The sequence below is a fragment of the Cucumis melo genome, chromosome 11 (assembly GCF_025177605.1).
Source record: "Cucumis melo cultivar AY chromosome 11, USDA_Cmelo_AY_1.0, whole genome shotgun sequence".
Classification (NCBI taxonomy): domain Eukaryota; kingdom Viridiplantae; phylum Streptophyta; class Magnoliopsida; order Cucurbitales; family Cucurbitaceae; genus Cucumis; species Cucumis melo.
The window spans coordinates 40,556-68,007 of record NC_066867.1 but is presented as its reverse complement, the minus strand read 5'-3'; the positions used below and the strand labels follow the sequence as shown (position 1 = coordinate 68,007).

Below are 27,452 nucleotides of genomic sequence, written 5' to 3'. Positions count from 1 at the left end.
ATGAAATTGATTAGCAAGAAACTTTTGCTCAAAATGCAAAAAGTAACTCAGTTAGAGACATTTTGTCTCTTGCAACTAATTTGGATTGGTTTCTTCATTAATTAGGCATTAAGAATGTTTTTTTTAATGGTGATTTAGAAGAAATGTTTAAGTGTTTACCACCGGGATTTGAAATGGAACTTGGAAAAAATAATGTTTGCAGATTAAAGAAATTATTATATGTGCTTAAACAGTCTGTAAGAGCATGGTTTGAACGCTTTGGAAAGACAATCACTAGTTACAAATACCAACAAAGTCAAGCAGATCATACAATCTTCTACAAAAACTTTGAGAATAATAAAATTGTTATTTTAATTGTCTATGTTGATGGCATAATTCTTATAGGAAATGATGAAGAAGACTTGGTTGATCTTAGGAACAAGCTAGCAAGTGAATTTAAAATCAAAGACTTGGAAACCTTAAAATATTTTCTAGGGATGAAGTTTGCATGATCTAAGAAAGGAATTTTGTTAATTAGAGGAAATATGTTATTGGCTTACTTCAAGAGACATGTTTACTTGGCTGTCGAATAGCAGAAACTTCTATTGAACCGAATTTGAAATTAGAAGATGCAAATCATAAGGAGATCAAGGACAAAGATAGATACCAAAGGTTTGTAGGTAGATCGCTATTTATCTCAAACACATCCAAATATAGCTTTTGCTGTAAGTATGGTGAGTCAATTTATGCAATCACCTACTCACTTCTTGAGATACTTGAAAGGAACTTCAAGTAAAGGGATATTGTTTAAAACATGATCACTTTCAAGTTGAAGTGTACATTAATGCTGATTGGGCTGGAAGTAATACGAATAGAAGATCTACTTCTAGTTATTGTTCATTTGTTGGAGGAAATTTAGTTACATGGCGTAGTAAAAAATAAAATGTAGTGGCTAGGAGTAGTGTTGAAGTATAATTGAAAGCCTTAGCTCATGAAATTTGTAAAGGCATAGAATTGAAAGTGTCTCCAAAGACACCTGTACGAGCTTATTGTGATATCAAAACTACATTGCTGTAACTTGTAATTCAGTTCTACATGATAGGAAAAATCACATTGAAGTTGACAAGCATTTCATAAAGGGGAAGGTTGATGTAGGTGAAATATGCATGTCTTATCTTCCGATCAAACACAAGACATGTTAACTAAAGATCTTTCATAAAGACAATTTGATAAATGTCTTAGTAAGCTGGTTATAATGATATCTACAAATCAGTTTGAGGGGGAGTTGAATCCTTCTCTTGTAATATTAATTTTTATTTTTGTCTATGTTTTTTCCTTATCTATTGTTGGTCTTTACAAGGAGACCTTGTATTTGGTTCAATAACTAGAGGAATGATATTGAACTTTTTTGCTTCCCGTTTTTATGTTTAAATTATGCTTAATATTTCACACCACCTCTAAAATGGTAAGAAAAGCAATTATAATATTTAACAAAGAGAACACACATCACATAACCTTAAATTTGTATTTAAAATTTGACACCGCCACTAAAATGGCAAGAAAAGCAATTATAATATTTAACAAAGAGAACACACATCACATAACCTTGAATTTGTATTTAAAATTAAATGTAGCTGATACAGATTCAATACACCTTGGATGCACGTCATCATTGATACACTCTCATTAATGAGACACCAAAATTATACTTGAACTAGTTACCAATGATGGGCCGCTAGAGTAGTACTAGTTACTAATGATAGGGCTGCTAGAGTAGTAATTGAAAGTGAAGTCTCCTCTTTGGGTGTGTATTTCCAAGACTAGCACGGTTAGAAATGAGAATTTCGGCTGCAAACGCATTTTTTATAAACCGAATCAAAGTAACATTATTAAAACGGAAAGGCCATTATTATTATTATAGTTTTATTTTTTAAAATTGTTTGCAACTCATACTTAAGCTCAAACGTTAAATATTACACATCTCTCAACTCTCATATTTCCTTACAGAACCCAGTTCAGTAGAACAAAGATTTGACCCAAAAACATTTAATGGGCATCGATATTTTCTCATATTTCATATTTCATAAACATGGTTAACAAAAAGACAGTACAAGGAACTAAGGAAGCAGTACCTTTCTCATATTTCATAAACATGGTTAACAAAAAGACAAATGGAAGCAACACATGGATAACATTATTTCACGAGATTTTCGTATTCAGTATGAATGAATGTGTCGTTTCTTACTAGCTGCACATTGCTTCAACTGCTAATTTCTTAGTTGCAGTTGGACACAAACCCCTGTTGAACCCCTCTTCTCCTAACTCAATTCTACACTCGTTTCTATTAAGACACACCTGCACATAAGGGCAAACATCTTTAATTAATACAAACGGTAAACTACAGAGATAAAAACCACTGCATATGAGAATAAAGTAAACTGTTACCTTCTCAACCAGGGATATTGAATTAGGATCATGACAGTCACCTATACTATAGGATCCACAACTTCCCTGTGGAGTTCCAAAGCTTGCAAATTTAATTTTGGCTATTCGGCTATTGTCAGGGCACTTCAAATGGACTGTTGCTTTGCTCTTTCTCTCTACTTTTTCAGTTCCAGACCACGACTCAATCGAAGGATGCCCTTCTCCAAGATGGGAACATATGCTCAAGACCTTGCGTTTAGATAATCTGATTTGTGTTGGATCTCCGCCTTTCTCTTCAAAAATCACCAAAATATTTCCAGATGGCTTGAACCATGATCTTGGAACATGATACCTACAAAGTCAGTTTAGACAGACTTTGGCATTATTCCCTTTTCAAAAACTAATTGATCTACAATAATCCAAAATAGGAGATTTTTCTGTGTGACCTACCACCGTTGGGTTGGTTCTCCACATCCGGTTAAGCATTTATCTGGTCTGAATTTGCCCCTGTAGTCGCACTTCTGAACGCACACATCATGAATAGAGCTTTTCCTGGGCCAATATCTTCCTATTTCTTCCCCATTTAACCATGCCAGGCCTTTACCCATATGAACCATATCCAGCCCAACGGGTTCATTTCCGGATGGAGGGTCCAGAATAACCTGCAAAATTGATTATAATGTAATCTGTTTTACAAACAAAACGAAATGAAAAGGAATAACTCCTCTTTTCCACCAAACATGGATAACAACAGAACATTTTCTCACAGCAAAATATATGATCATAAGTCAAAGACGTACCTTGTACCAAGTCAAAGGTTGTTGCTTTGGGGGTTCCCTGGATGATAACCATTTGACATTTTTTATCCCGTCTGGCTTGTAAATACCAAGGTGCTCGCCTTGCAACCCAATCTGAAAATTGCAGAAGTTATAATAATGGGGCAATAATGTTTGTTTCCCAAGTCCCTTCAAAAGCTTTCAGGCCCCATTAGGGGGTATTTGGACTCCCATAATGTGATTGGAATGGGTTGTAATGTAATAAAAAATTCATATTTTCATCGAGTGTTTTGAGTCCAAGTTGCAATATCAAAGTTATTTTCTTTCGGCAATTTTCAATTAAACTCTATTTTTCATTGTTCTAACTTACAAGTTCATTTTTGTTCCGTCCTCGATTCTACACGCATTTCAACACTTTGATTTTCCAGTAATTCTTATTATATTTCAATTCCCCAAACACCCCTTTAATATTTCCAGGTGTGAACTTTAGTTTTTAAAAAAAGAATATTACATCACAAATATGGAAAGCTTGTTCATCTGGTGCATGAGAAGTAGGGAAGTTGGTAAAATAACATAAGTTGAACAAAATGTAATGTTCAAACCAACATTTTCAAGTTGTACATTCGATGATTCCTAAATGGTTGTGCTTTAACCAGATGAGTTATGCTCCTTCAGCCTTAAGCACCTACCTTAAATCACCGATAGACTTAAAAACTTGAGTTGATGGATGAAGACAAACTTAATTATATATATCATCTAACACTCCCCTCACTCACGGCTTGAAATAAGTTAAAGCCCAACAAGTGGATATTCGGAAATGAATATTAGTTGGGAAGGAAATAACAGTGCAAAAACTTGAACACAAGACCTCTTTGAACTCGCTACTCTAACACCATCTTAAATAACCCAAGAGCTTAAGCTTATGGATAAAGGTAAATTCAATTATATATCAACCTAATATGAGAGAGTGAGAGCTACCTTGTAGGACCAAGCATGAGAAGACAAGTCCACTGGGCCATTGTTAAACCCCTCTATAACAACTTTTGAAAGTCCGGCTCCCACCCACTCATAAAATGGTCCAGCATTCTGCAGTATAGAAAAAAAACAATAAGCTATCAAAAGCAAAAAGTAGCTCCATATAGTTCGAATGAGGTTAAGTCAACCGTTTAAGGGTTAGTGCAACTTTTGCAAACTATTTACACTATTAGCATGATTCTGCAAGGGTTATAATTAAAAGAGACAAGGATGCTGTTATTACTTATATCAATGCCAAGAAGCGCCCCCAACTGCCCTGAATTTTATACTATGATTTTTCTTTCACAATAGAAAAAGAAATCTTTCGTGCAGACGAGTCTTCGCTTTCATTCGGACCAGTAAAAGTTTAGAAACATGCAACCAAAAAAATCATTACGAAAGGAGAAAACCACAAAAAGGATTCAAAGGTTGGGTACAGAAACAGAGCCCCCAAAAAGAGACGTGCAACGGCAAAGACCACCTCCCTGGAGCTTTAAAACATCATAATTTCACTTGATTACCTCATCTACTTAAGATAGAGTATGATTTCGATTAAAAAGTGTGTACAGTTCGGTTAGAGACAATAGAAAGCCCGAGATAATGGAAAAAGAAGTAACTCACTTGTAGACCAACAGTCATGCTTAGAAGAGCAATTTCATTTTTCCCAGCCTTGAGAGAAATGGCTTGCTTAAATTTGAATGTTATATCTGATCCATTCCCAGTTGCACTAACTGTACAAAGTGGTTGAAATATATTAATTCGTGCATCCAAAATATTATTTCGGAAACTTTAGAATGATCCACAGCATAATCTATGCTATACATGAAAAAATAGATAACGGGAAGAAATACATGATAGATATCAACTCATGTAATTTCATGTGAAGGGTCATCATTGAACAAATAACTAATTTCATTGAGATGAAAGAAAATAAATTAACAAAGTACTATTTCTAATATCTTTTTAGTTAGTGGTCAATAAATTTTAAGAACTACTAAGGCATCTCTTAAATAAACTACTCTAATACTTTGCTTCCGTACAATTAGAGAAATAATAATAATAATAATCTATAGAAATCTCTATATGTTATTTATAGTACTTTTAGTTTACTAATAATTGACTGTGTACATTGCACGTGAAATATGAGAGGTCATGAGCAATGTGGGCATGTAAAATAGTGGAGAGCAAAATGCGTAGACAAAGATTTTCTCTTTCAGCCACTTTTAGATATAGTAACACAATCCTACAAAGATCTGGATAAACTATGACCCTTGGTTCTTTTTCTATTGGAGATGGACAACATTGTTCAGTTTAGTTCGATTATTAGTTAGAAGGGGGCCCCATCTCTCAGAAGCTTAGTACGATAGTCATTTTAGATGCGAATGGTTCTCTTCATGCCAAGGTGGGAGACTTCCTCCAGTTAGATAGGACTTGGGTCTAGCCTTCTAATTCTAGAGAGTGGGTTCAACTCTTGGAACAAGTACAATCAACGGTGGTTAAGGTTGAGAGGGAGGATGACCTAGCTCCCTTGACGTTCTGAAGCATTTGCCGTCAATGCAACATAGGCAACTGTTAGGATACCAACTAACAAGAATACTTAAGAACACAAAGAACACTAAATATGTAAATGTATACTGTAATATCAGTAAATAAATTAGAGCAAGGAGCAAGATAATCAGTAGCCTTTCAACCAAAGTATGTATATGTCCTCTAAGAGCCTGTTTCTATATAAAACCATAATAAAAAGGCAATGACTAATCAACCCAGACATCCAAATCTACGCACTAGAATTATTAAAGATACAATCAAAATAAAGAAGGCAGAGAATGGGATTCAAAAGAGGCAGATGACTATGAATTGAAACTAATTAGCATGCATTAGAATGCCAGTAATCGAATATGAAGTTAAAGACGTGATATTCAATACAATTAAGCACCTTGCAGTTTCTTGTTGATAAATGCATGAAGGGCATGACCCTTTGATTCGACTACAAGAACCGGTTGACTTCCCTTGAGAAACTTTTCATTTTCATTTACAAAAATGCTGCCAATAAAGGAAATTATCAGTGATCGACACAACCTCCCATGTTCATCCAAGCATACTTCACTTTGACGAATTATGATCCCAAAATTCATGACCGCAAATAACATGCAATAAAACAAAGATGCAGAAAGGTTACTTATCATTTACAAGCAGGCTACTCGAAGGACTGACAGAAGAAAAAAAGACAACTACAAAATTTCCACGTCAATAAATAAAATAAAAATAAATAAATAAAATCTAAAAGTAGTTTCCTTCCTTCAGTCCTTGACATATAAAGATAACGGAAAACTTGATTAGAAGAAAATAAGAAAAGAAAACCCTGGAGGAATATTTTGCTTAGATAATGGTATGAAACAATGCAAGCAATGATGATGAATGACAAATATTTGCTCGTTCTGTTATCATCTTATTCCATTTTCATATGATAGTGAATCAATAATTTAGATATAGTTTTAGTTCTCTCTTCAAAGAAAGACAAACCTGGTCGTATACCACAGGTAATCTGTTGTGTCTTTTGTGGTATTGAGGTGGTCAACCAGAACATTCTTAACAAAGTCAGCTTTACCCCAAATTCCAGCTTGCTCTACGAAGACTTCCCATTTGAGGGCTTTCAAGTCTTTATTTGTTGCATCCACTGAAGGATGAAGTTCTTCAGGAACCATTTCAACCATAGCTGTTTGGGACCTAATCTGTAGAAAGTGTTAGGTCTAGATAGCAGATTGAAAGAACATAGAACGAAAGCAATGACACTTGGAGGATCTTTTTCTGAAACAGGACATACCATTGCCGTGTTAAAGACTACATTCTTGCAGTCGGGCAGAATACTAACTGACCAAGCAGGTAAATGATATGAAATATTTCGAAACTGGACTGTCTTATCGTCTTTTTCATCTATGTTAGCAATAAAGGCGACACAGGCTCCAGATGAATCGGTGTAGACATCAGCCTACAGTTCACCATTAAAATATTGAACAAGGTTTTCCAAATAATAATGATGATGAAAATAAATAGATAAATAAATAACCTGGTTAATCAACTTTACTGCCAATGTTAAAGGGAGGTAAGATAGTATAGATAACTCAATTATTCATCCAAAATATTAGCTAGTGTCTCAGCCAAATAACCAAAGTGACCACTTCAATATTTTAAAGACTTTAGGCAGCACAAAATCAAAGGGAGGACAACTCAGGAAGAAAACATGGGATATATGAGAATACATAATGTCTCAAAGTTTCTAGACCGATATTAGGGTGTGAAACTCTTCTTTATCCAATTCTTTTCAGGATCTGCTCAGTGTTTCCTTGAAACAAGAGGCTAAGGTTCAGAACTGTTGGATAGACGATGGCAATGGTTGGATTTAAACTTCAGGAGGGGGTTGTTTGATTGAAGATCCAAATTAGAGCAGTTTGACGGGTCTGTTTGATTTTATCTGGCTAGGGGAAGGGAAGGAATAAGTTGTTTGGACCTTAGAGAACTCTAATTTTTTTTCTTCAAAACCGACTTTTCTCGATACTGTCTGGAAGAATTGGCTTCCAAAAAAGGTGGTCTTTCTTTGGCTGAAGGAGCCCTTGATCATTTGATCATTTACAATCCTTTTGCCACTTCAGCCAGTGATCAAGGCAAACGGATGGTAAAAGAAATTAAGGAATTCAACTTCTCCTTTTGTTCGCAAAAACGGAATCGATGATTAGTTATGATAGGAATGACGTTAGAGGGATATTAAGAGTATATTAGTAAATAGATAAGTAGTTTGTTAGGGAAGTTTGATTTTAAATACAAAGTTAATAGGGAAGGAGAGGGTAAGCAACATTTGGAATATGAAGTAGGGCATGAGAGCATCTCAAGATTGGGAGGGTCCAAGTACCTTAAAACACTTGATTTATTTTGTATTTTCATTATCATGCATCTCAATATATTCGGGTTGTATCAGGTTGTTAGAGATCCTTGGAGATTGGAACCATACAAGCAGTGGAACGATTTTATGGGCCATGGCAGTCAGACTGCTTTGGAACTTGTGGCTCAAAAGAAACTGCAGTATTTCTTAGGATAAGGTGTCTTCTTTTGCTTCTTTTTGTAGCAAACTCAATTCATAGTTTCTTTGAGTGCTCTAAAAATAGTAAATTCTTAGTAATTACAGCTTGTCCATAATCCAAATGAACCAGAAACTTCTCTTAGAGCTGTTTTGATTGTTTTCTGAGGGAGGGGGTTCTCTTTCCACCCTTGCCTTCAGGCTGTGTTATGCATAATAGAAATCTTATCTGCAATCAAATATAAAAATAAATAAATTAAATTAAATCAAGCAATTTTGTTTAGATTGACTTCTGAGTTTGAAGATGCATTCTCCCCAGCATTCGCACATCTGATCTCTTTGACAGAATATTTCTTATCCAGTACATATATTAGTCCATTGAACAATTTAAACATTTAATAAAATATGGATTACAAAAAATGGAAATAAGCACCAAGCAGCATGGAAGAATATTACCTCTAGAGAGGGACCTAATGAGATATATGTTGGCTCACTGTTAAGCAGTACACGCTCAGTCAACTTTATAGCCCTATGAAGTTCCTTCAGGTGTCCCCACTTTGGAAGCCTAGGTAAACCTATAATTGTTCAAAAAACCATGTAAATCACGATGCACTACCTGGTTTTATTTTTCAACAAATCAAAAGTAGAGAAGACATCTTACCATATTCATCAATAGGTGCATCATAGTCATAACTTGTGGTAATAAATGGCCCACCAGCAGTACGACCAAAATTTGTTCCGCCATGATACTAAAGAAGAAGAATATTATTCTATAGGTTAAATTGCTAGAATGACAACGGTGATAGAACAGGGTCCAATTAATAAATATAATGTAAAACAAGTCAATTACCATGTAGTAGTTTTGCAGACTACCACCTTTTTGGAAAAAGCGAGCAACTGAGAAAGCAATGTCCTCTGGAGGCCTATGAGGATCCCTTGCTCCAAATGTTTTGAACCTGGAAAATATGGAAACCACCATAACTATATCAATAAAGCATGGAGCAGAAAGCAACATGTGAATTTCTTCTGTTTCACTTGCGTGAGGCGAGATCATACAGAAAAAGGCATTAAATAAATCTTTTGAGACAAAATTTCAGATGATTCCATATCAGATTTCATCTTAATCAACTTTGATAATACTACTAATAATAAAACTAGAAGTAAAATATAAAATACAAATACATCCGTGGAATTTACAGTTTTTTTATTAGTAAAAATTAACCATTTAGTATGGTTAACTTTAACAGTTAAAGTACTCTAAACATTTCAAAATTTTAATATTTTAATATTTTCAGATTATACTAAAGACAATTAATTACACAAAGTAGAATGTCTAATATTAAAGTACATAATAAGAAAAACTGCTTAGTCATTAAAGTACATAATAAGAAAAACTGCTAAAAATTATATTACCATCCGGGCCAATTCTCCGTCCACATCTTGGGTTTGTTTGGAGAATTAGGTGTGAATTGGTCACAGTAGAATGAATTGCAAGTATTAATCTGGAAAGCAGACAAAAACTACTCATCGTGATGCAGAGAAATATTGTTAATCTCAATTATTCAAATGTTACTAGTTTAAAGCATAAGAATGGACAATCTCAAATATCAGGAACATCGTTATAATAGAAAGTAAGAAACCTACTGCCCATTCGTATGAAGCCATACATTGTGCACATGCCAAAGTTCACCCAACATAAAACTGTTATGAAAATTATCAACACAACAAAATAGGAAAACATATATGTATATGGATCTGAGCCCAACAAATTCACGTTGTCTCCTTAAGACAAATTTACTCACCCTAGTGCTTGAGTTTTGAGGGTAATTGTCTCTTAGAATAGAACAGATCACCTTTCTTCTAAGAGTAGCACCCCGTCTAGAAGAACAAAACCTTGCGGATCTACCAAACGTGAAGATTGTGGATAATGGAGAGAATCTTTGTGGAAGAAAATTTTATGATCTTTTAAATGAATGATTCCAAATTTGTGGGGTGTCTAGCAAATGTTACAATACCTAAACCTAAAATGGTTAAAAATAGGACAAAAAATTGTTGATTGCATATTCATTGGTTATGTTAGCAACAGTTGTGCACATCAATTTCTAGTTCATAAATCAGATATTTCAAATATACATGTTAATACAAACATGGAATCAAGGAATGCAACATTTTTTTAGAATGTTTTTCCACACAAAATGTCTTGTGAACAAAGGTGTTCTATTTGCAAATCATGAAAATTATTATTAGAATTCTGTACATTATATATTATTCCACAACGGTGTTCTCTATGCTAAACACGAGAATTATTGTTAGTTTTCATTCAATTGATATTTACATGAAAAGATTCAAATGATTCTAAATTTTAGTAGATTGTCATGTACTTTACGCTTGGACAAATTATTTTTGAAACCAAACAGAAAAGAACCGTATTTATAGACTTATTCGTGGTCATTCGAAAAGTCGTGTCCTTTTTTTATAATATTTTTCATGGAGTGATGCATCCACTCATGATGCATCCATTCCTGAATAAACACAAATAGTTATTAGTTTTCATGAAGTGATGCATCATTCATGATACATCCATTCATGAAGAAACACGAACTATAACAATTTATTCCAACAAAAACAAGATTACATCGTACAAATCCTTTACAAATACTACATATTTATGCTATTATACAAAGCATAACTGGAACTCCATTGCAATGTAACAACACACATAATATGAAACATCATGCCATAAACCAGAAATGTTAAATAATGGCAAGATGAACACAAGAAATGAAGCTCGTTGTAGATGGTTGAGCTTATTAGCTTTAGCCTCTGGAATGTGGAAAACATTCACTTACCCTTATAATAAAACATGTACGTAATCAAGTTATTAGATCCAAAGGCCCTATGTTCAAGCTCCGTAAAAGTCATAAACCATCCACTTAAGCATTTAGATTAAAGGGTGAATTAACCAATTAAATAGACGAAAGAAGTTATCATTGAAGGGGACTCTAACCACAGGGTCAGGAGCATCATATTGCTGACACATTATCCATGGAACGCCTATATTCTGAGAAACAGCCATTTGAGCTGCCCACATAGCATATGGCTTCCCTCCTTCTCCATAAACTCTTTCTATATCCCCGTACTCATTTTCTACCTACATGAGAAACATAACACATTATAAAAGTACAGCACGCAGTCTTTTATTTACACTATACTTGTAAACAATTTTCATTATAAGAAAGTCTTCACATTCTATCAAAAAGGACTTGGTTGCAGGCATGAGATAAAAACCAGATCAATGGATGGCTAGAATAGCAAAAGTACTTGCCTGAGACAAGATGATAGGACCCCCCTGCGAAGCAAAAAGCTTCTCCTTTTTCATTAGGCTCACTATGTATGTAGTGAACTTCTGCATATAAAACTGAACTCCCGCATGGTCACAAGGAGAGCCACAATGACAGAGAAACAATTAAATGAAGCAAGTTAAAAACAGAACACATCGATAGTGTTAGTGGTCAGTTTACATACCTTGAAAGATGCATTGTCTGTTCGAAATACAGTATTAGGAATATAATGCAGCCAAACAGGTACTCCACTGGAAAGAGAAAGGGTAAGCCTAAAACTGAATTTGTTGAAGGTAAGCTAAGAGATGGAGTTCAAGAAAAGTTTACCCAAAGTTCCACTCGGCTGCAACGAAGGGACCAATGCGCAAAATTAGATACAATCCGGCATCGTGAACGATGTTAATGAATTTGACGAGATCAAATCGACCATCAAAATGATACTGAGGAAGAAGAGAGTAAAGTAAGTAAGAGTTAGTAATGGAAGAAACGAGGGAAGTGATTTGGGGGGTTACATTACATTGTCAGGGGAGAGTTCATGACCATTCCAGAAGACATAAGTCTCAATGACATCAACACCTCCTTCCTTGGCGTTTTGAATAAGACTTGGCCACATCTGAGAGGAAGGAAAAGGTTAATTATAAAATGGAGAAAGCAGAAGATAGAGTAAATTAAATTATCATGAACTCACGGCAGGAACGCTGCGAGGATAGTGAATGGAAGCAGAGATGAGGAGCTTGCGTTGGCCGTCGATGATGAGGGAACGGCGGTCATAGGTGACATTGGCCGCCAAGCAAAGAGGAAGGAAGAGGCATAATACAAGAAAAGAGAGCTTCATAGTCATTGCATTACCCAATGTCCACTATACTAACTTCTGAAAATGTATTGTATTTAAGGCAAAAGGCAAAGCAGATCAAAGGTGTAGGAAAAACAACACACACATGTGCTGCTGCGGTGACGGTGGGAGTGACACTCTGCACACCACCTGCCATCTCTTCCCGAATAATATTCATTAATATTACTACCACATCAACATCTAAATATCCAACTCTTTTCCCTTTTCCAATAATTAACATTGATACTTCTTCAACCTTTTTAAACTGTTGTTCTCTAAATGCATTTATTAACATAACATGTAAAAAGCTAGTTTGTATTTTATTAACCTAGAAATTAGATTTTATCTGCAAGTGTTAGAACTTCGGATTATTTTTTTTCAATAATAAGAATATTATATTTTAGCAAAAATATGTTTAAGTTTGTATGTCCTATCGTAACCTTTCGTGCTTAAATTTCAAGAAATAAAAAGTTACTAAAAAAGACGTGAGTGAAAAAGTAGTAATTATTTTTGGTTGAGATTTAGATAGAAAAGAGATCTACTTTCTTCTATTAATCATCTTGACTTATCTGTCCCAAGTCCTTCAAAGTCAAGTATAGAAATTTCTCCTTCATGGAGAGAAGTACTACAAATTGGTCCTATAGGTCAAATTCCTAAGTTAAAGTTTTATACGAGAAGCATAGACAATCAAAGGAGCCAAGACCAAAGAGTTGATTCCACAGAAAACCAATTTGAAATCTTGATAAATGATGCTATATGTCCTTCCTCAGTTCTCGACAATGAAAGTTCAGGTAACCCTTCTTCTCCTTTTATTCTTAATATTTCGAATGTCCAAAATACTCCACCTATTATCTCTGATCTCGATGTTCCTATTGCTATTAGAAAAGGGATTAGAACATGTACTAAATATTCGATTACAAATTACATTTCATATGCAAAATTGTCAATTAGTCATAAAGCCTTAACAACTATGGTAGATAAATTATTTGTTTCTAGGAATACACAAAAAGCCCTAGATGATCCAAATTGAAAACTAGCAGTTATGGAAAAAAATGAATGCTCTAAGATAAAGTGGAATTTGGGAAATAACGAACTTAATTACCAAAAGATAAGAAGAATGTGGAGGTCAAATGGGTGTTTACAGTACACTAAAGTGTAATGTTGACGACAGTTTTGAAAGACACAAGGCTAGGCTAATAGCTAAAAGTTTTACTCAAACCTATGAAATTGATTAGCAAGAAACTTTTGCTCAAAATGCAAAAAGTAACTCAGTTAGAGACATTTTGTCTCTTGCAACTAATTTGGATTGGTTTCTTCATTAATTAGGCATTAAGAATGTTTTTTTTAATGGTGATTTAGAAGAAATGTTTAAGTGTTTACCACCGGGATTTGAAATGGAACTTGGAAAAAATAATGTTTGCAGATTAAAGAAATTATTATATGTGCTTAAACAGTCTGTAAGAGCATGGTTTGAACGCTTTGGAAAGACAATCACTAGTTACAAATACCAACAAAGTCAAGCAGATCATACAATCTTCTACAAAAACTTTGAGAATAATAAAATTGTTATTTTAATTGTCTATGTTGATGGCATAATTCTTATAGGAAATGATGAAGAAGACTTGGTTGATCTTAGGAACAAGCTAGCAAGTGAATTTAAAATCAAAGACTTGGAAACCTTAAAATATTTTCTAGGGATGAAGTTTGCATGATCTAAGAAAGGAATTTTGTTAATTAGAGGAAATATGTTATTGGCTTACTTCAAGAGACATGTTTACTTGGCTGTCGAATAGCAGAAACTTCTATTGAACCGAATTTGAAATTAGAAGATGCAAATCATAAGGAGATCAAGGACAAAGATAGATACCAAAGGTTTGTAGGTAGATCGCTATTTATCTCAAACACATCCAAATATAGCTTTTGCTGTAAGTATGGTGAGTCAATTTATGCAATCACCTACTCACTTCTTGAGATACTTGAAAGGAACTTCAAGTAAAGGGATATTGTTTAAAACATGATCACTTTCAAGTTGAAGTGTACATTAATGCTGATTGGGCTGGAAGTAATACGAATAGAAGATCTACTTCTAGTTATTGTTCATTTGTTGGAGGAAATTTAGTTACATGGCGTAGTAAAAAATAAAATGTAGTGGCTAGGAGTAGTGTTGAAGTATAATTGAAAGCCTTAGCTCATGAAATTTGTAAAGGCATAGAATTGAAAGTGTCTCCAAAGACACCTGTACGAGCTTATTGTGATATCAAAACTACATTGCTGTAACTTGTAATTCAGTTCTACATGATAGGAAAAATCACATTGAAGTTGACAAGCATTTCATAAAGGGGAAGGTTGATGTAGGTGAAATATGCATGTCTTATCTTCCGATCAAACACAAGACATGTTAACTAAAGATCTTTCATAAAGACAATTTGATAAATGTCTTAGTAAGCTGGTTATAATGATATCTACAAATCAGTTTGAGGGGGAGTTGAATCCTTCTCTTGTAATATTAATTTTTATTTTTGTCTATGTTTTTTCCTTATCTATTGTTGGTCTTTACAAGGAGACCTTGTATTTGGTTCAATAACTAGAGGAATGATATTGAACTTTTTTGCTTCCCGTTTTTATGTTTAAATTATGCTTAATATTTCACACCACCTCTAAAATGGTAAGAAAAGCAATTATAATATTTAACAAAGAGAACACACATCACATAACCTTAAATTTGTATTTAAAATTTGACACCGCCACTAAAATGGCAAGAAAAGCAATTATAATATTTAACAAAGAGAACACACATCACATAACCTTGAATTTGTATTTAAAATTAAATGTAGCTGATACAGATTCAATACACCTTGGATGCACGTCATCATTGATACACTCTCATTAATGAGACACCAAAATTATACTTGAACTAGTTACCAATGATGGGCCGCTAGAGTAGTACTAGTTACTAATGATAGGGCTGCTAGAGTAGTAATTGAAAGTGAAGTCTCCTCTTTGGGTGTGTATTTCCAAGACTAGCACGGTTAGAAATGAGAATTTCGGCTGCAAACGCATTTTTTATAAACCGAATCAAAGTAACATTATTAAAACGGAAAGGCCATTATTATTATTATAGTTTTATTTTTTAAAATTGTTTGCAACTCATACTTAAGCTCAAACGTTAAATATTACACATCTCTCAACTCTCATATTTCCTTACAGAACCCAGTTCAGTAGAACAAAGATTTGACCCAAAAACATTTAATGGGCATCGATATTTTCTCATATTTCATATTTCATAAACATGGTTAACAAAAAGACAGTACAAGGAACTAAGGAAGCAGTACCTTTCTCATATTTCATAAACATGGTTAACAAAAAGACAAATGGAAGCAACACATGGATAACATTATTTCACGAGATTTTCGTATTCAGTATGAATGAATGTGTCGTTTCTTACTAGCTGCACATTGCTTCAACTGCTAATTTCTTAGTTGCAGTTGGACACAAACCCCTGTTGAACCCCTCTTCTCCTAACTCAATTCTACACTCGTTTCTATTAAGACACACCTGCACATAAGGGCAAACATCTTTAATTAATACAAACGGTAAACTACAGAGATAAAAACCACTGCATATGAGAATAAAGTAAACTGTTACCTTCTCAACCAGGGATATTGAATTAGGATCATGACAGTCACCTATACTATAGGATCCACAACTTCCCTGTGGAGTTCCAAAGCTTGCAAATTTAATTTTGGCTATTCGGCTATTGTCAGGGCACTTCAAATGGACTGTTGCTTTGCTCTTTCTCTCTACTTTTTCAGTTCCAGACCACGACTCAATCGAAGGATGCCCTTCTCCAAGATGGGAACATATGCTCAAGACCTTGCGTTTAGATAATCTGATTTGTGTTGGATCTCCGCCTTTCTCTTCAAAAATCACCAAAATATTTCCAGATGGCTTGAACCATGATCTTGGAACATGATACCTACAAAGTCAGTTTAGACAGACTTTGGCATTATTCCCTTTTCAAAAACTAATTGATCTACAATAATCCAAAATAGGAGATTTTTCTGTGTGACCTACCACCGTTGGGTTGGTTCTCCACATCCGGTTAAGCATTTATCTGGTCTGAATTTGCCCCTGTAGTCGCACTTCTGAACGCACACATCATGAATAGAGCTTTTCCTGGGCCAATATCTTCCTATTTCTTCCCCATTTAACCATGCCAGGCCTTTACCCATATGAACCATATCCAGCCCAACGGGTTCATTTCCGGATGGAGGGTCCAGAATAACCTGCAAAATTGATTATAATGTAATCTGTTTTACAAACAAAACGAAATGAAAAGGAATAACTCCTCTTTTCCACCAAACATGGATAACAACAGAACATTTTCTCACAGCAAAATATATGATCATAAGTCAAAGACGTACCTTGTACCAAGTCAAAGGTTGTTGCTTTGGGGGTTCCCTGGATGATAACCATTTGACATTTTTTATCCCGTCTGGCTTGTAAATACCAAGGTGCTCGCCTTGCAACCCAATCTGAAAATTGCAGAAGTTATAATAATGGGGCAATAATGTTTGTTTCCCAAGTCCCTTCAAAAGCTTTCAGGCCCCATTAGGGGGTATTTGGACTCCCATAATGTGATTGGAATGGGTTGTAATGTAATAAAAAATTCATATTTTCATCGAGTGTTTTGAGTCCAAGTTGCAATATCAAAGTTATTTTCTTTCGGCAATTTTCAATTAAACTCTATTTTTCATTGTTCTAACTTACAAGTTCATTTTTGTTCCGTCCTCGATTCTACACGCATTTCAACACTTTGATTTTCCAGTAATTCTTATTATATTTCAATTCCCCAAACACCCCTTTAATATTTCCAGGTGTGAACTTTAGTTTTTAAAAAAAGAATATTACATCACAAATATGGAAAGCTTGTTCATCTGGTGCATGAGAAGTAGGGAAGTTGGTAAAATAACATAAGTTGAACAAAATGTAATGTTCAAACCAACATTTTCAAGTTGTACATTCGATGATTCCTAAATGGTTGTGCTTTAACCAGATGAGTTATGCTCCTTCAGCCTTAAGCACCTACCTTAAATCACCGATAGACTTAAAAACTTGAGTTGATGGATGAAGACAAACTTAATTATATATATCATCTAACACTCCCCTCACTCACGGCTTGAAATAAGTTAAAGCCCAACAAGTGGATATTCGGAAATGAATATTAGTTGGGAAGGAAATAACAGTGCAAAAACTTGAACACAAGACCTCTTTGAACTCGCTACTCTAACACCATCTTAAATAACCCAAGAGCTTAAGCTTATGGATAAAGGTAAATTCAATTATATATCAACCTAATATGAGAGAGTGAGAGCTACCTTGTAGGACCAAGCATGAGAAGACAAGTCCACTGGGCCATTGTTAAACCCCTCTATAACAACTTTTGAAAGTCCGGCTCCCACCCACTCATAAAATGGTCCAGCATTCTGCAGTATAGAAAAAAAACAATAAGCTATCAAAAGCAAAAAGTAGCTCCATATAGTTCGAATGAGGTTAAGTCAACCGTTTAAGGGTTAGTGCAACTTTTGCAAACTATTTACACTATTAGCATGATTCTGCAAGGGTTATAATTAAAAGAGACAAGGATGCTGTTATTACTTATATCAATGCCAAGAAGCGCCCCCAACTGCCCTGAATTTTATACTATGATTTTTCTTTCACAATAGAAAAAGAAATCTTTCGTGCAGACGAGTCTTCGCTTTCATTCGGACCAGTAAAAGTTTAGAAACATGCAACCAAAAAAATCATTACGAAAGGAGAAAACCACAAAAAGGATTCAAAGGTTGGGTACAGAAACAGAGCCCCCAAAAAGAGACGTGCAACGGCAAAGACCACCTCCCTGGAGCTTTAAAACATCATAATTTCACTTGATTACCTCATCTACTTAAGATAGAGTATGATTTCGATTAAAAAGTGTGTACAGTTCGGTTAGAGACAATAGAAAGCCCGAGATAATGGAAAAAGAAGTAACTCACTTGTAGACCAACAGTCATGCTTAGAAGAGCAATTTCATTTTTCCCAGCCTTGAGAGAAATGGCTTGCTTAAATTTGAATGTTATATCTGATCCATTCCCAGTTGCACTAACTGTACAAAGTGGTTGAAATATATTAATTCGTGCATCCAAAATATTATTTCGGAAACTTTAGAATGATCCACAGCATAATCTATGCTATACATGAAAAAATAGATAACGGGAAGAAATACATGATAGATATCAACTCATGTAATTTCATGTGAAGGGTCATCATTGAACAAATAACTAATTTCATTGAGATGAAAGAAAATAAATTAACAAAGTACTATTTCTAATATCTTTTTAGTTAGTGGTCAATAAATTTTAAGAACTACTAAGGCATCTCTTAAATAAACTACTCTAATACTTTGCTTCCGTACAATTAGAGAAATAATAATAATAATAATCTATAGAAATCTCTATATGTTATTTATAGTACTTTTAGTTTACTAATAATTGACTGTGTACATTGCACGTGAAATATGAGAGGTCATGAGCAATGTGGGCATGTAAAATAGTGGAGAGCAAAATGCGTAGACAAAGATTTTCTCTTTCAGCCACTTTTAGATATAGTAACACAATCCTACAAAGATCTGGATAAACTATGACCCTTGGTTCTTTTTCTATTGGAGATGGACAACATTGTTCAGTTTAGTTCGATTATTAGTTAGAAGGGGGCCCCATCTCTCAGAAGCTTAGTACGATAGTCATTTTAGATGCGAATGGTTCTCTTCATGCCAAGGTGGGAGACTTCCTCCAGTTAGATAGGACTTGGGTCTAGCCTTCTAATTCTAGAGAGTGGGTTCAACTCTTGGAACAAGTACAATCAACGGTGGTTAAGGTTGAGAGGGAGGATGACCTAGCTCCCTTGACGTTCTGAAGCATTTGCCGTCAATGCAACATAGGCAACTGTTAGGATACCAACTAACAAGAATACTTAAGAACACAAAGAACACTAAATATGTAAATGTATACTGTAATATCAGTAAATAAATTAGAGCAAGGAGCAAGATAATCAGTAGCCTTTCAACCAAAGTATGTATATGTCCTCTAAGAGCCTGTTTCTATATAAAACCATAATAAAAAGGCAATGACTAATCAACCCAGACATCCAAATCTACGCACTAGAATTATTAAAGATACAATCAAAATAAAGAAGGCAGAGAATGGGATTCAAAAGAGGCAGATGACTATGAATTGAAACTAATTAGCATGCATTAGAATGCCAGTAATCGAATATGAAGTTAAAGACGTGATATTCAATACAATTAAGCACCTTGCAGTTTCTTGTTGATAAATGCATGAAGGGCATGACCCTTTGATTCGACTACAAGAACCGGTTGACTTCCCTTGAGAAACTTTTCATTTTCATTTACAAAAATGCTGCCAATAAAGGAAATTATCAGTGATCGACACAACCTCCCATGTTCATCCAAGCATACTTCACTTTGACGAATTATGATCCCAAAATTCATGACCGCAAATAACATGCAATAAAACAAAGATGCAGAAAGGTTACTTATCATTTACAAGCAGGCTACTCGAAGGACTGACAGAAGAAAAAAAGACAACTACAAAATTTCCACGTCAATAAATAAAATAAAAATAAATAAATAAAATCTAAAAGTAGTTTCCTTCCTTCAGTCCTTGACATATAAAGATAACGGAAAACTTGATTAGAAGAAAATAAGAAAAGAAAACCCTGGAGGAATATTTTGCTTAGATAATGGTATGAAACAATGCAAGCAATGATGATGAATGACAAATATTTGCTCGTTCTGTTATCATCTTATTCCATTTTCATATGATAGTGAATCAATAATTTAGATATAGTTTTAGTTCTCTCTTCAAAGAAAGACAAACCTGGTCGTATACCACAGGTAATCTGTTGTGTCTTTTGTGGTATTGAGGTGGTCAACCAGAACATTCTTAACAAAGTCAGCTTTACCCCAAATTCCAGCTTGCTCTACGAAGACTTCCCATTTGAGGGCTTTCAAGTCTTTATTTGTTGCATCCACTGAAGGATGAAGTTCTTCAGGAACCATTTCAACCATAGCTGTTTGGGACCTAATCTGTAGAAAGTGTTAGGTCTAGATAGCAGATTGAAAGAACATAGAACGAAAGCAATGACACTTGGAGGATCTTTTTCTGAAACAGGACATACCATTGCCGTGTTAAAGACTACATTCTTGCAGTCGGGCAGAATACTAACTGACCAAGCAGGTAAATGATATGAAATATTTCGAAACTGGACTGTCTTATCGTCTTTTTCATCTATGTTAGCAATAAAGGCGACACAGGCTCCAGATGAATCGGTGTAGACATCAGCCTACAGTTCACCATTAAAATATTGAACAAGGTTTTCCAAATAATAATGATGATGAAAATAAATAGATAAATAAATAACCTGGTTAATCAACTTTACTGCCAATGTTAAAGGGAGGTAAGATAGTATAGATAACTCAATTATTCATCCAAAATATTAGCTAGTGTCTCAGCCAAATAACCAAAGTGACCACTTCAATATTTTAAAGACTTTAGGCAGCACAAAATCAAAGGGAGGACAACTCAGGAAGAAAACATGGGATATATGAGAATACATAATGTCTCAAAGTTTCTAGACCGATATTAGGGTGTGAAACTCTTCTTTATCCAATTCTTTTCAGGATCTGCTCAGTGTTTCCTTGAAACAAGAGGCTAAGGTTCAGAACTGTTGGATAGACGATGGCAATGGTTGGATTTAAACTTCAGGAGGGGGTTGTTTGATTGAAGATCCAAATTAGAGCAGTTTGACGGGTCTGTTTGATTTTATCTGGCTAGGGGAAGGGAAGGAATAAGTTGTTTGGACCTTAGAGAACTCTAATTTTTTTTCTTCAAAACCGACTTTTCTCGATACTGTCTGGAAGAATTGGCTTCCAAAAAAGGTGGTCTTTCTTTGGCTGAAGGAGCCCTTGATCATTTGATCATTTACAATCCTTTTGCCACTTCAGCCAGTGATCAAGGCAAACGGATGGTAAAAGAAATTAAGGAATTCAACTTCTCCTTTTGTTCGCAAAAACGGAATCGATGATTAGTTATGATAGGAATGACGTTAGAGGGATATTAAGAGTATATTAGTAAATAGATAAGTAGTTTGTTAGGGAAGTTTGATTTTAAATACAAAGTTAATAGGGAAGGAGAGGGTAAGCAACATTTGGAATATGAAGTAGGGCATGAGAGCATCTCAAGATTGGGAGGGTCCAAGTACCTTAAAACACTTGATTTATTTTGTATTTTCATTATCATGCATCTCAATATATTCGGGTTGTATCAGGTTGTTAGAGATCCTTGGAGATTGGAACCATACAAGCAGTGGAACGATTTTATGGGCCATGGCAGTCAGACTGCTTTGGAACTTGTGGCTCAAAAGAAACTGCAGTATTTCTTAGGATAAGGTGTCTTCTTTTGCTTCTTTTTGTAGCAAACTCAATTCATAGTTTCTTTGAGTGCTCTAAAAATAGTAAATTCTTAGTAATTACAGCTTGTCCATAATCCAAATGAACCAGAAACTTCTCTTAGAGCTGTTTTGATTGTTTTCTGAGGGAGGGGGTTCTCTTTCCACCCTTGCCTTCAGGCTGTGTTATGCATAATAGAAATCTTATCTGCAATCAAATATAAAAATAAATAAATTAAATTAAATCAAGCAATTTTGTTTAGATTGACTTCTGAGTTTGAAGATGCATTCTCCCCAGCATTCGCACATCTGATCTCTTTGACAGAATATTTCTTATCCAGTACATATATTAGTCCATTGAACAATTTAAACATTTAATAAAATATGGATTACAAAAAATGGAAATAAGCACCAAGCAGCATGGAAGAATATTACCTCTAGAGAGGGACCTAATGAGATATATGTTGGCTCACTGTTAAGCAGTACACGCTCAGTCAACTTTATAGCCCTATGAAGTTCCTTCAGGTGTCCCCACTTTGGAAGCCTAGGTAAACCTATAATTGTTCAAAAAACCATGTAAATCACGATGCACTACCTGGTTTTATTTTTCAACAAATCAAAAGTAGAGAAGACATCTTACCATATTCATCAATAGGTGCATCATAGTCATAACTTGTGGTAATAAATGGCCCACCAGCAGTACGACCAAAATTTGTTCCGCCATGATACTAAAGAAGAAGAATATTATTCTATAGGTTAAATTGCTAGAATGACAACGGTGATAGAACAGGGTCCAATTAATAAATATAATGTAAAACAAGTCAATTACCATGTAGTAGTTTTGCAGACTACCACCTTTTTGGAAAAAGCGAGCAACTGAGAAAGCAATGTCCTCTGGAGGCCTATGAGGATCCCTTGCTCCAAATGTTTTGAACCTGGAAAATATGGAAACCACCATAACTATATCAATAAAGCATGGAGCAGAAAGCAACATGTGAATTTCTTCTGTTTCACTTGCGTGAGGCGAGATCATACAGAAAAAGGCATTAAATAAATCTTTTGAGACAAAATTTCAGATGATTCCATATCAGATTTCATCTTAATCAACTTTGATAATACTACTAATAATAAAACTAGAAGTAAAATATAAAATACAAATACATCCGTGGAATTTACAGTTTTTTTATTAGTAAAAATTAACCATTTAGTATGGTTAACTTTAACAGTTAAAGTACTCTAAACATTTCAAAATTTTAATATTTTAATATTTTCAGATTATACTAAAGACAATTAATTACACAAAGTAGAATGTCTAATATTAAAGTACATAATAAGAAAAACTGCTTAGTCATTAAAGTACATAATAAGAAAAACTGCTAAAAATTATATTACCATCCGGGCCAATTCTCCGTCCACATCTTGGGTTTGTTTGGAGAATTAGGTGTGAATTGGTCACAGTAGAATGAATTGCAAGTATTAATCTGGAAAGCAGACAAAAACTACTCATCGTGATGCAGAGAAATATTGTTAATCTCAATTATTCAAATGTTACTAGTTTAAAGCATAAGAATGGACAATCTCAAATATCAGGAACATCGTTATAATAGAAAGTAAGAAACCTACTGCCCATTCGTATGAAGCCATACATTGTGCACATGCCAAAGTTCACCCAACATAAAACTGTTATGAAAATTATCAACACAACAAAATAGGAAAACATATATGTATATGGATCTGAGCCCAACAAATTCACGTTGTCTCCTTAAGACAAATTTACTCACCCTAGTGCTTGAGTTTTGAGGGTAATTGTCTCTTAGAATAGAACAGATCACCTTTCTTCTAAGAGTAGCACCCCGTCTAGAAGAACAAAACCTTGCGGATCTACCAAACGTGAAGATTGTGGATAATGGAGAGAATCTTTGTGGAAGAAAATTTTATGATCTTTTAAATGAATGATTCCAAATTTGTGGGGTGTCTAGCAAATGTTACAATACCTAAACCTAAAATGGTTAAAAATAGGACAAAAAATTGTTGATTGCATATTCATTGGTTATGTTAGCAACAGTTGTGCACATCAATTTCTAGTTCATAAATCAGATATTTCAAATATACATGTTAATACAAACATGGAATCAAGGAATGCAACATTTTTTTAGAATGTTTTTCCACACAAAATGTCTTGTGAACAAAGGTGTTCTATTTGCAAATCATGAAAATTATTATTAGAATTCTGTACATTATATATTATTCCACAACGGTGTTCTCTATGCTAAACACGAGAATTATTGTTAGTTTTCATTCAATTGATATTTACATGAAAAGATTCAAATGATTCTAAATTTTAGTAGATTGTCATGTACTTTACGCTTGGACAAATTATTTTTGAAACCAAACAGAAAAGAACCGTATTTATAGACTTATTCGTGGTCATTCGAAAAGTCGTGTCCTTTTTTTATAATATTTTTCATGGAGTGATGCATCCACTCATGATGCATCCATTCCTGAATAAACACAAATAGTTATTAGTTTTCATGAAGTGATGCATCATTCATGATACATCCATTCATGAAGAAACACGAACTATAACAATTTATTCCAACAAAAACAAGATTACATCGTACAAATCCTTTACAAATACTACATATTTATGCTATTATACAAAGCATAACTGGAACTCCATTGCAATGTAACAACACACATAATATGAAACATCATGCCATAAACCAGAAATGTTAAATAATGGCAAGATGAACACAAGAAATGAAGCTCGTTGTAGATGGTTGAGCTTATTAGCTTTAGCCTCTGGAATGTGGAAAACATTCACTTACCCTTATAATAAAACATGTACGTAATCAAGTTATTAGATCCAAAGGCCCTATGTTCAAGCTCCGTAAAAGTCATAAACCATCCACTTAAGCATTTAGATTAAAGGGTGAATTAACCAATTAAATAGACGAAAGAAGTTATCATTGAAGGGGACTCTAACCACAGGGTCAGGAGCATCATATTGCTGACACATTATCCATGGAACGCCTATATTCTGAGAAACAGCCATTTGAGCTGCCCACATAGCATATGGCTTCCCTCCTTCTCCATAAACTCTTTCTATATCCCCGTACTCATTTTCTACCTACATGAGAAACATAACACATTATAAAAGTACAGCACGCAGTCTTTTATTTACACTATACTTGTAAACAATTTTCATTATAAGAAAGTCTTCACATTCTATCAAAAAGGACTTGGTTGCAGGCATGAGATAAAAACCAGATCAATGGATGGCTAGAATAGCAAAAGTACTTGCCTGAGACAAGATGATAGGACCCCCCTGCGAAGCAAAAAGCTTCTCCTTTTTCATTAGGCTCACTATGTATGTAGTGAACTTCTGCATATAAAACTGAACTCCCGCATGGTCACAAGGAGAGCCACAATGACAGAGAAACAATTAAATGAAGCAAGTTAAAAACAGAACACATCGATAGTGTTAGTGGTCAGTTTACATACCTTGAAAGATGCATTGTCTGTTCGAAATACAGTATTAGGAATATAATGCAGCCAAACAGGTACTCCACTGGAAAGAGAAAGGGTAAGCCTAAAACTGAATTTGTTGAAGGTAAGCTAAGAGATGGAGTTCAAGAAAAGTTTACCCAAAGTTCCACTCGGCTGCAACGAAGGGACCAATGCGCAAAATTAGATACAATCCGGCATCGTGAACGATGTTAATGAATTTGACGAGATCAAATCGACCATCAAAATGATACTGAGGAAGAAGAGAGTAAAGTAAGTAAGAGTTAGTAATGGAAGAAACGAGGGAAGTGATTTGGGGGGTTACATTACATTGTCAGGGGAGAGTTCATGACCATTCCAGAAGACATAAGTCTCAATGACATCAACACCTCCTTCCTTGGCGTTTTGAATAAGACTTGGCCACATCTGAGAGGAAGGAAAAGGTTAATTATAAAATGGAGAAAGCAGAAGATAGAGTAAATTAAATTATCATGAACTCACGGCAGGAACGCTGCGAGGATAGTGAATGGAAGCAGAGATGAGGAGCTTGCGTTGGCCGTCGATGATGAGGGAACGGCGGTCATAGGTGACATTGGCCGCCAAGCAAAGAGGAAGGAAGAGGCATAATACAAGAAAAGAGAGCTTCATAGTCATTGCATTACCCAATGTCCACTATACTAACTTCTGAAAATGTATTGTATTTAAGGCAAAAGGCAAAGCAGATCAAAGGTGTAGGAAAAACAACACACACATGTGCTGCTGCGGTGACGGTGGGAGTGACACTCTGCACACCACCTGCCATCTCTTCCCGAATAATATTCATTAATATTACTACCACATCAACATCTAAATATCCAACTCTTTTCCCTTTTCCAATAATTAACATTGATACTTCTTCAACCTTTTTAAACTGTTGTTCTCTAAATGCATTTATTAACATAACATGTAAAAAGCTAGTTTGTATTTTATTAACCTAGAAATTAGATTTTATCTGCAAGTGTTAGAACTTCGGATTATTTTTTTTCAATAATAAGAATATTATATTTTAGCAAAAATATGTTTAAGTTTGTATGTCCTATCGTAACCTTTCGTGCTTAAATTTCAAGAAATAAAAAGTTACTAAAAAAGACGTGAGTGAAAAAGTAGTAATTATTTTTGGTTGAGATTTAGATAGAAAAGAGATCTTGTATTGAGTGTGGGGCCAAGATGAAGCAGAGCATTTATGGGGAACAGCTGTTGATGTCATTTTGTGTAGGATCCTTCACACTGACATATTTGACTGTCGTGCCTCGTCGGTTCGATTCCTCAGAAAATATTTTACACATAGCATGAAGATAGGGTTGGATTGGATACCTTCATTTCTTCTTCTCTTTTTTTCTTTAATAAATCCACACGTCTTCCTAGTTTCTAGATTGTCTCAAGTTTATAGTTTTTAAAACGAAGTATACTACTTTTCGAGGCTTAACTTCCGCTGCTTTTGGTTTCTCAAGTCTCAACTGTCTATCGTGGCCTTTTATTTTTCTAACATTTTGTTAAGGTAGAAACGATTCTATTTGATAGTCAATAGAATAAAAAATTTAGAATGAATTTAAAGAAATTGTTAAAATAAAGAAAAAAATTGAAAAAATATAGAATAATAAAAAACTTAAATGAATTGCAAAAAATTTGATACATTTTACTACATTTTGCAATTTTTTATTTGTAAAAACTAAATCATATTTGTTCATTAGTTAACTAAAAATGATTTGGGTTTAACCCTAAATCCTAACCTAATTGAAACTTAACTGAATAATTCGGTTTCAAGTTTTCTTCCAACGAAACCAAACTGCATCTTCAAATATGCCTTTGAAAATTTCATGGTCAACCTTCACAATAAGGTGGGCATTTTATCTTTAGGGTTTAGGGTTTAGGGTTTAGGGTTTAGGGTTTAGGGTTTAGGGTTTAGGGTTTAGGGTTTAGGGTTTAGGGTTTAGGGTTTAGGGTTTAGGGTTTAGGGTTTA

The 27,452-nt window shown here is 34.5% G+C and overlaps 1 protein-coding gene across 3 annotated transcripts; it reads right to left on the bottom strand.

Annotated features, from left to right (window-relative positions):
• Window positions 1–2,024: 2,024 nt before the first annotated feature.
• On the bottom strand, window positions 2,025–26,249 carry LOC103499575 (beta-galactosidase 10). Of its 3 annotated transcripts, none has more exons than XM_051079022.1 (19): window positions 25,954–26,249; window positions 25,783–25,878; window positions 25,593–25,705; window positions 25,450–25,516; window positions 25,246–25,342; window positions 24,932–25,071; window positions 23,338–23,426; window positions 22,775–22,880; window positions 22,586–22,673; window positions 22,381–22,499; window positions 20,677–20,841; window positions 20,376–20,584; window positions 19,789–19,895; window positions 18,474–18,583; window positions 17,817–17,924; window positions 16,863–16,973; window positions 16,513–16,724; window positions 16,084–16,414; window positions 2,025–2,334 (listed from the first exon to the last, which is right to left on the bottom strand). In XM_051079022.1, the coding sequence occupies exons 1-19, from the start codon at window positions 26,104–26,106 to the stop codon at window positions 2,224–2,226; spliced, it is 2,532 nt and encodes an 843-aa protein (XP_050934979.1). In that variant the 5' UTR covers window positions 26,107–26,249; the 3' UTR covers window positions 2,025–2,223. The 3 variants fall into 3 exon arrangements, with proteins under 3 accessions (XP_050934979.1, XP_050934978.1, XP_050934977.1); XM_051079021.1 differs by lacking the exons at window positions 16,084–16,414; window positions 16,513–16,724; window positions 16,863–16,973; ... (13 more) ...; window positions 25,783–25,878; window positions 25,954–26,249 and adding exons at window positions 2,425–2,755; window positions 2,854–3,065; window positions 3,204–3,314; ... (13 more) ...; window positions 12,124–12,219; window positions 12,295–12,581; XM_051079020.1 differs by lacking the exon at window positions 2,025–2,334 and adding an exon at window positions 15,684–15,993.
• Window positions 26,250–27,452: the final 1,203 nt, after the last annotated feature.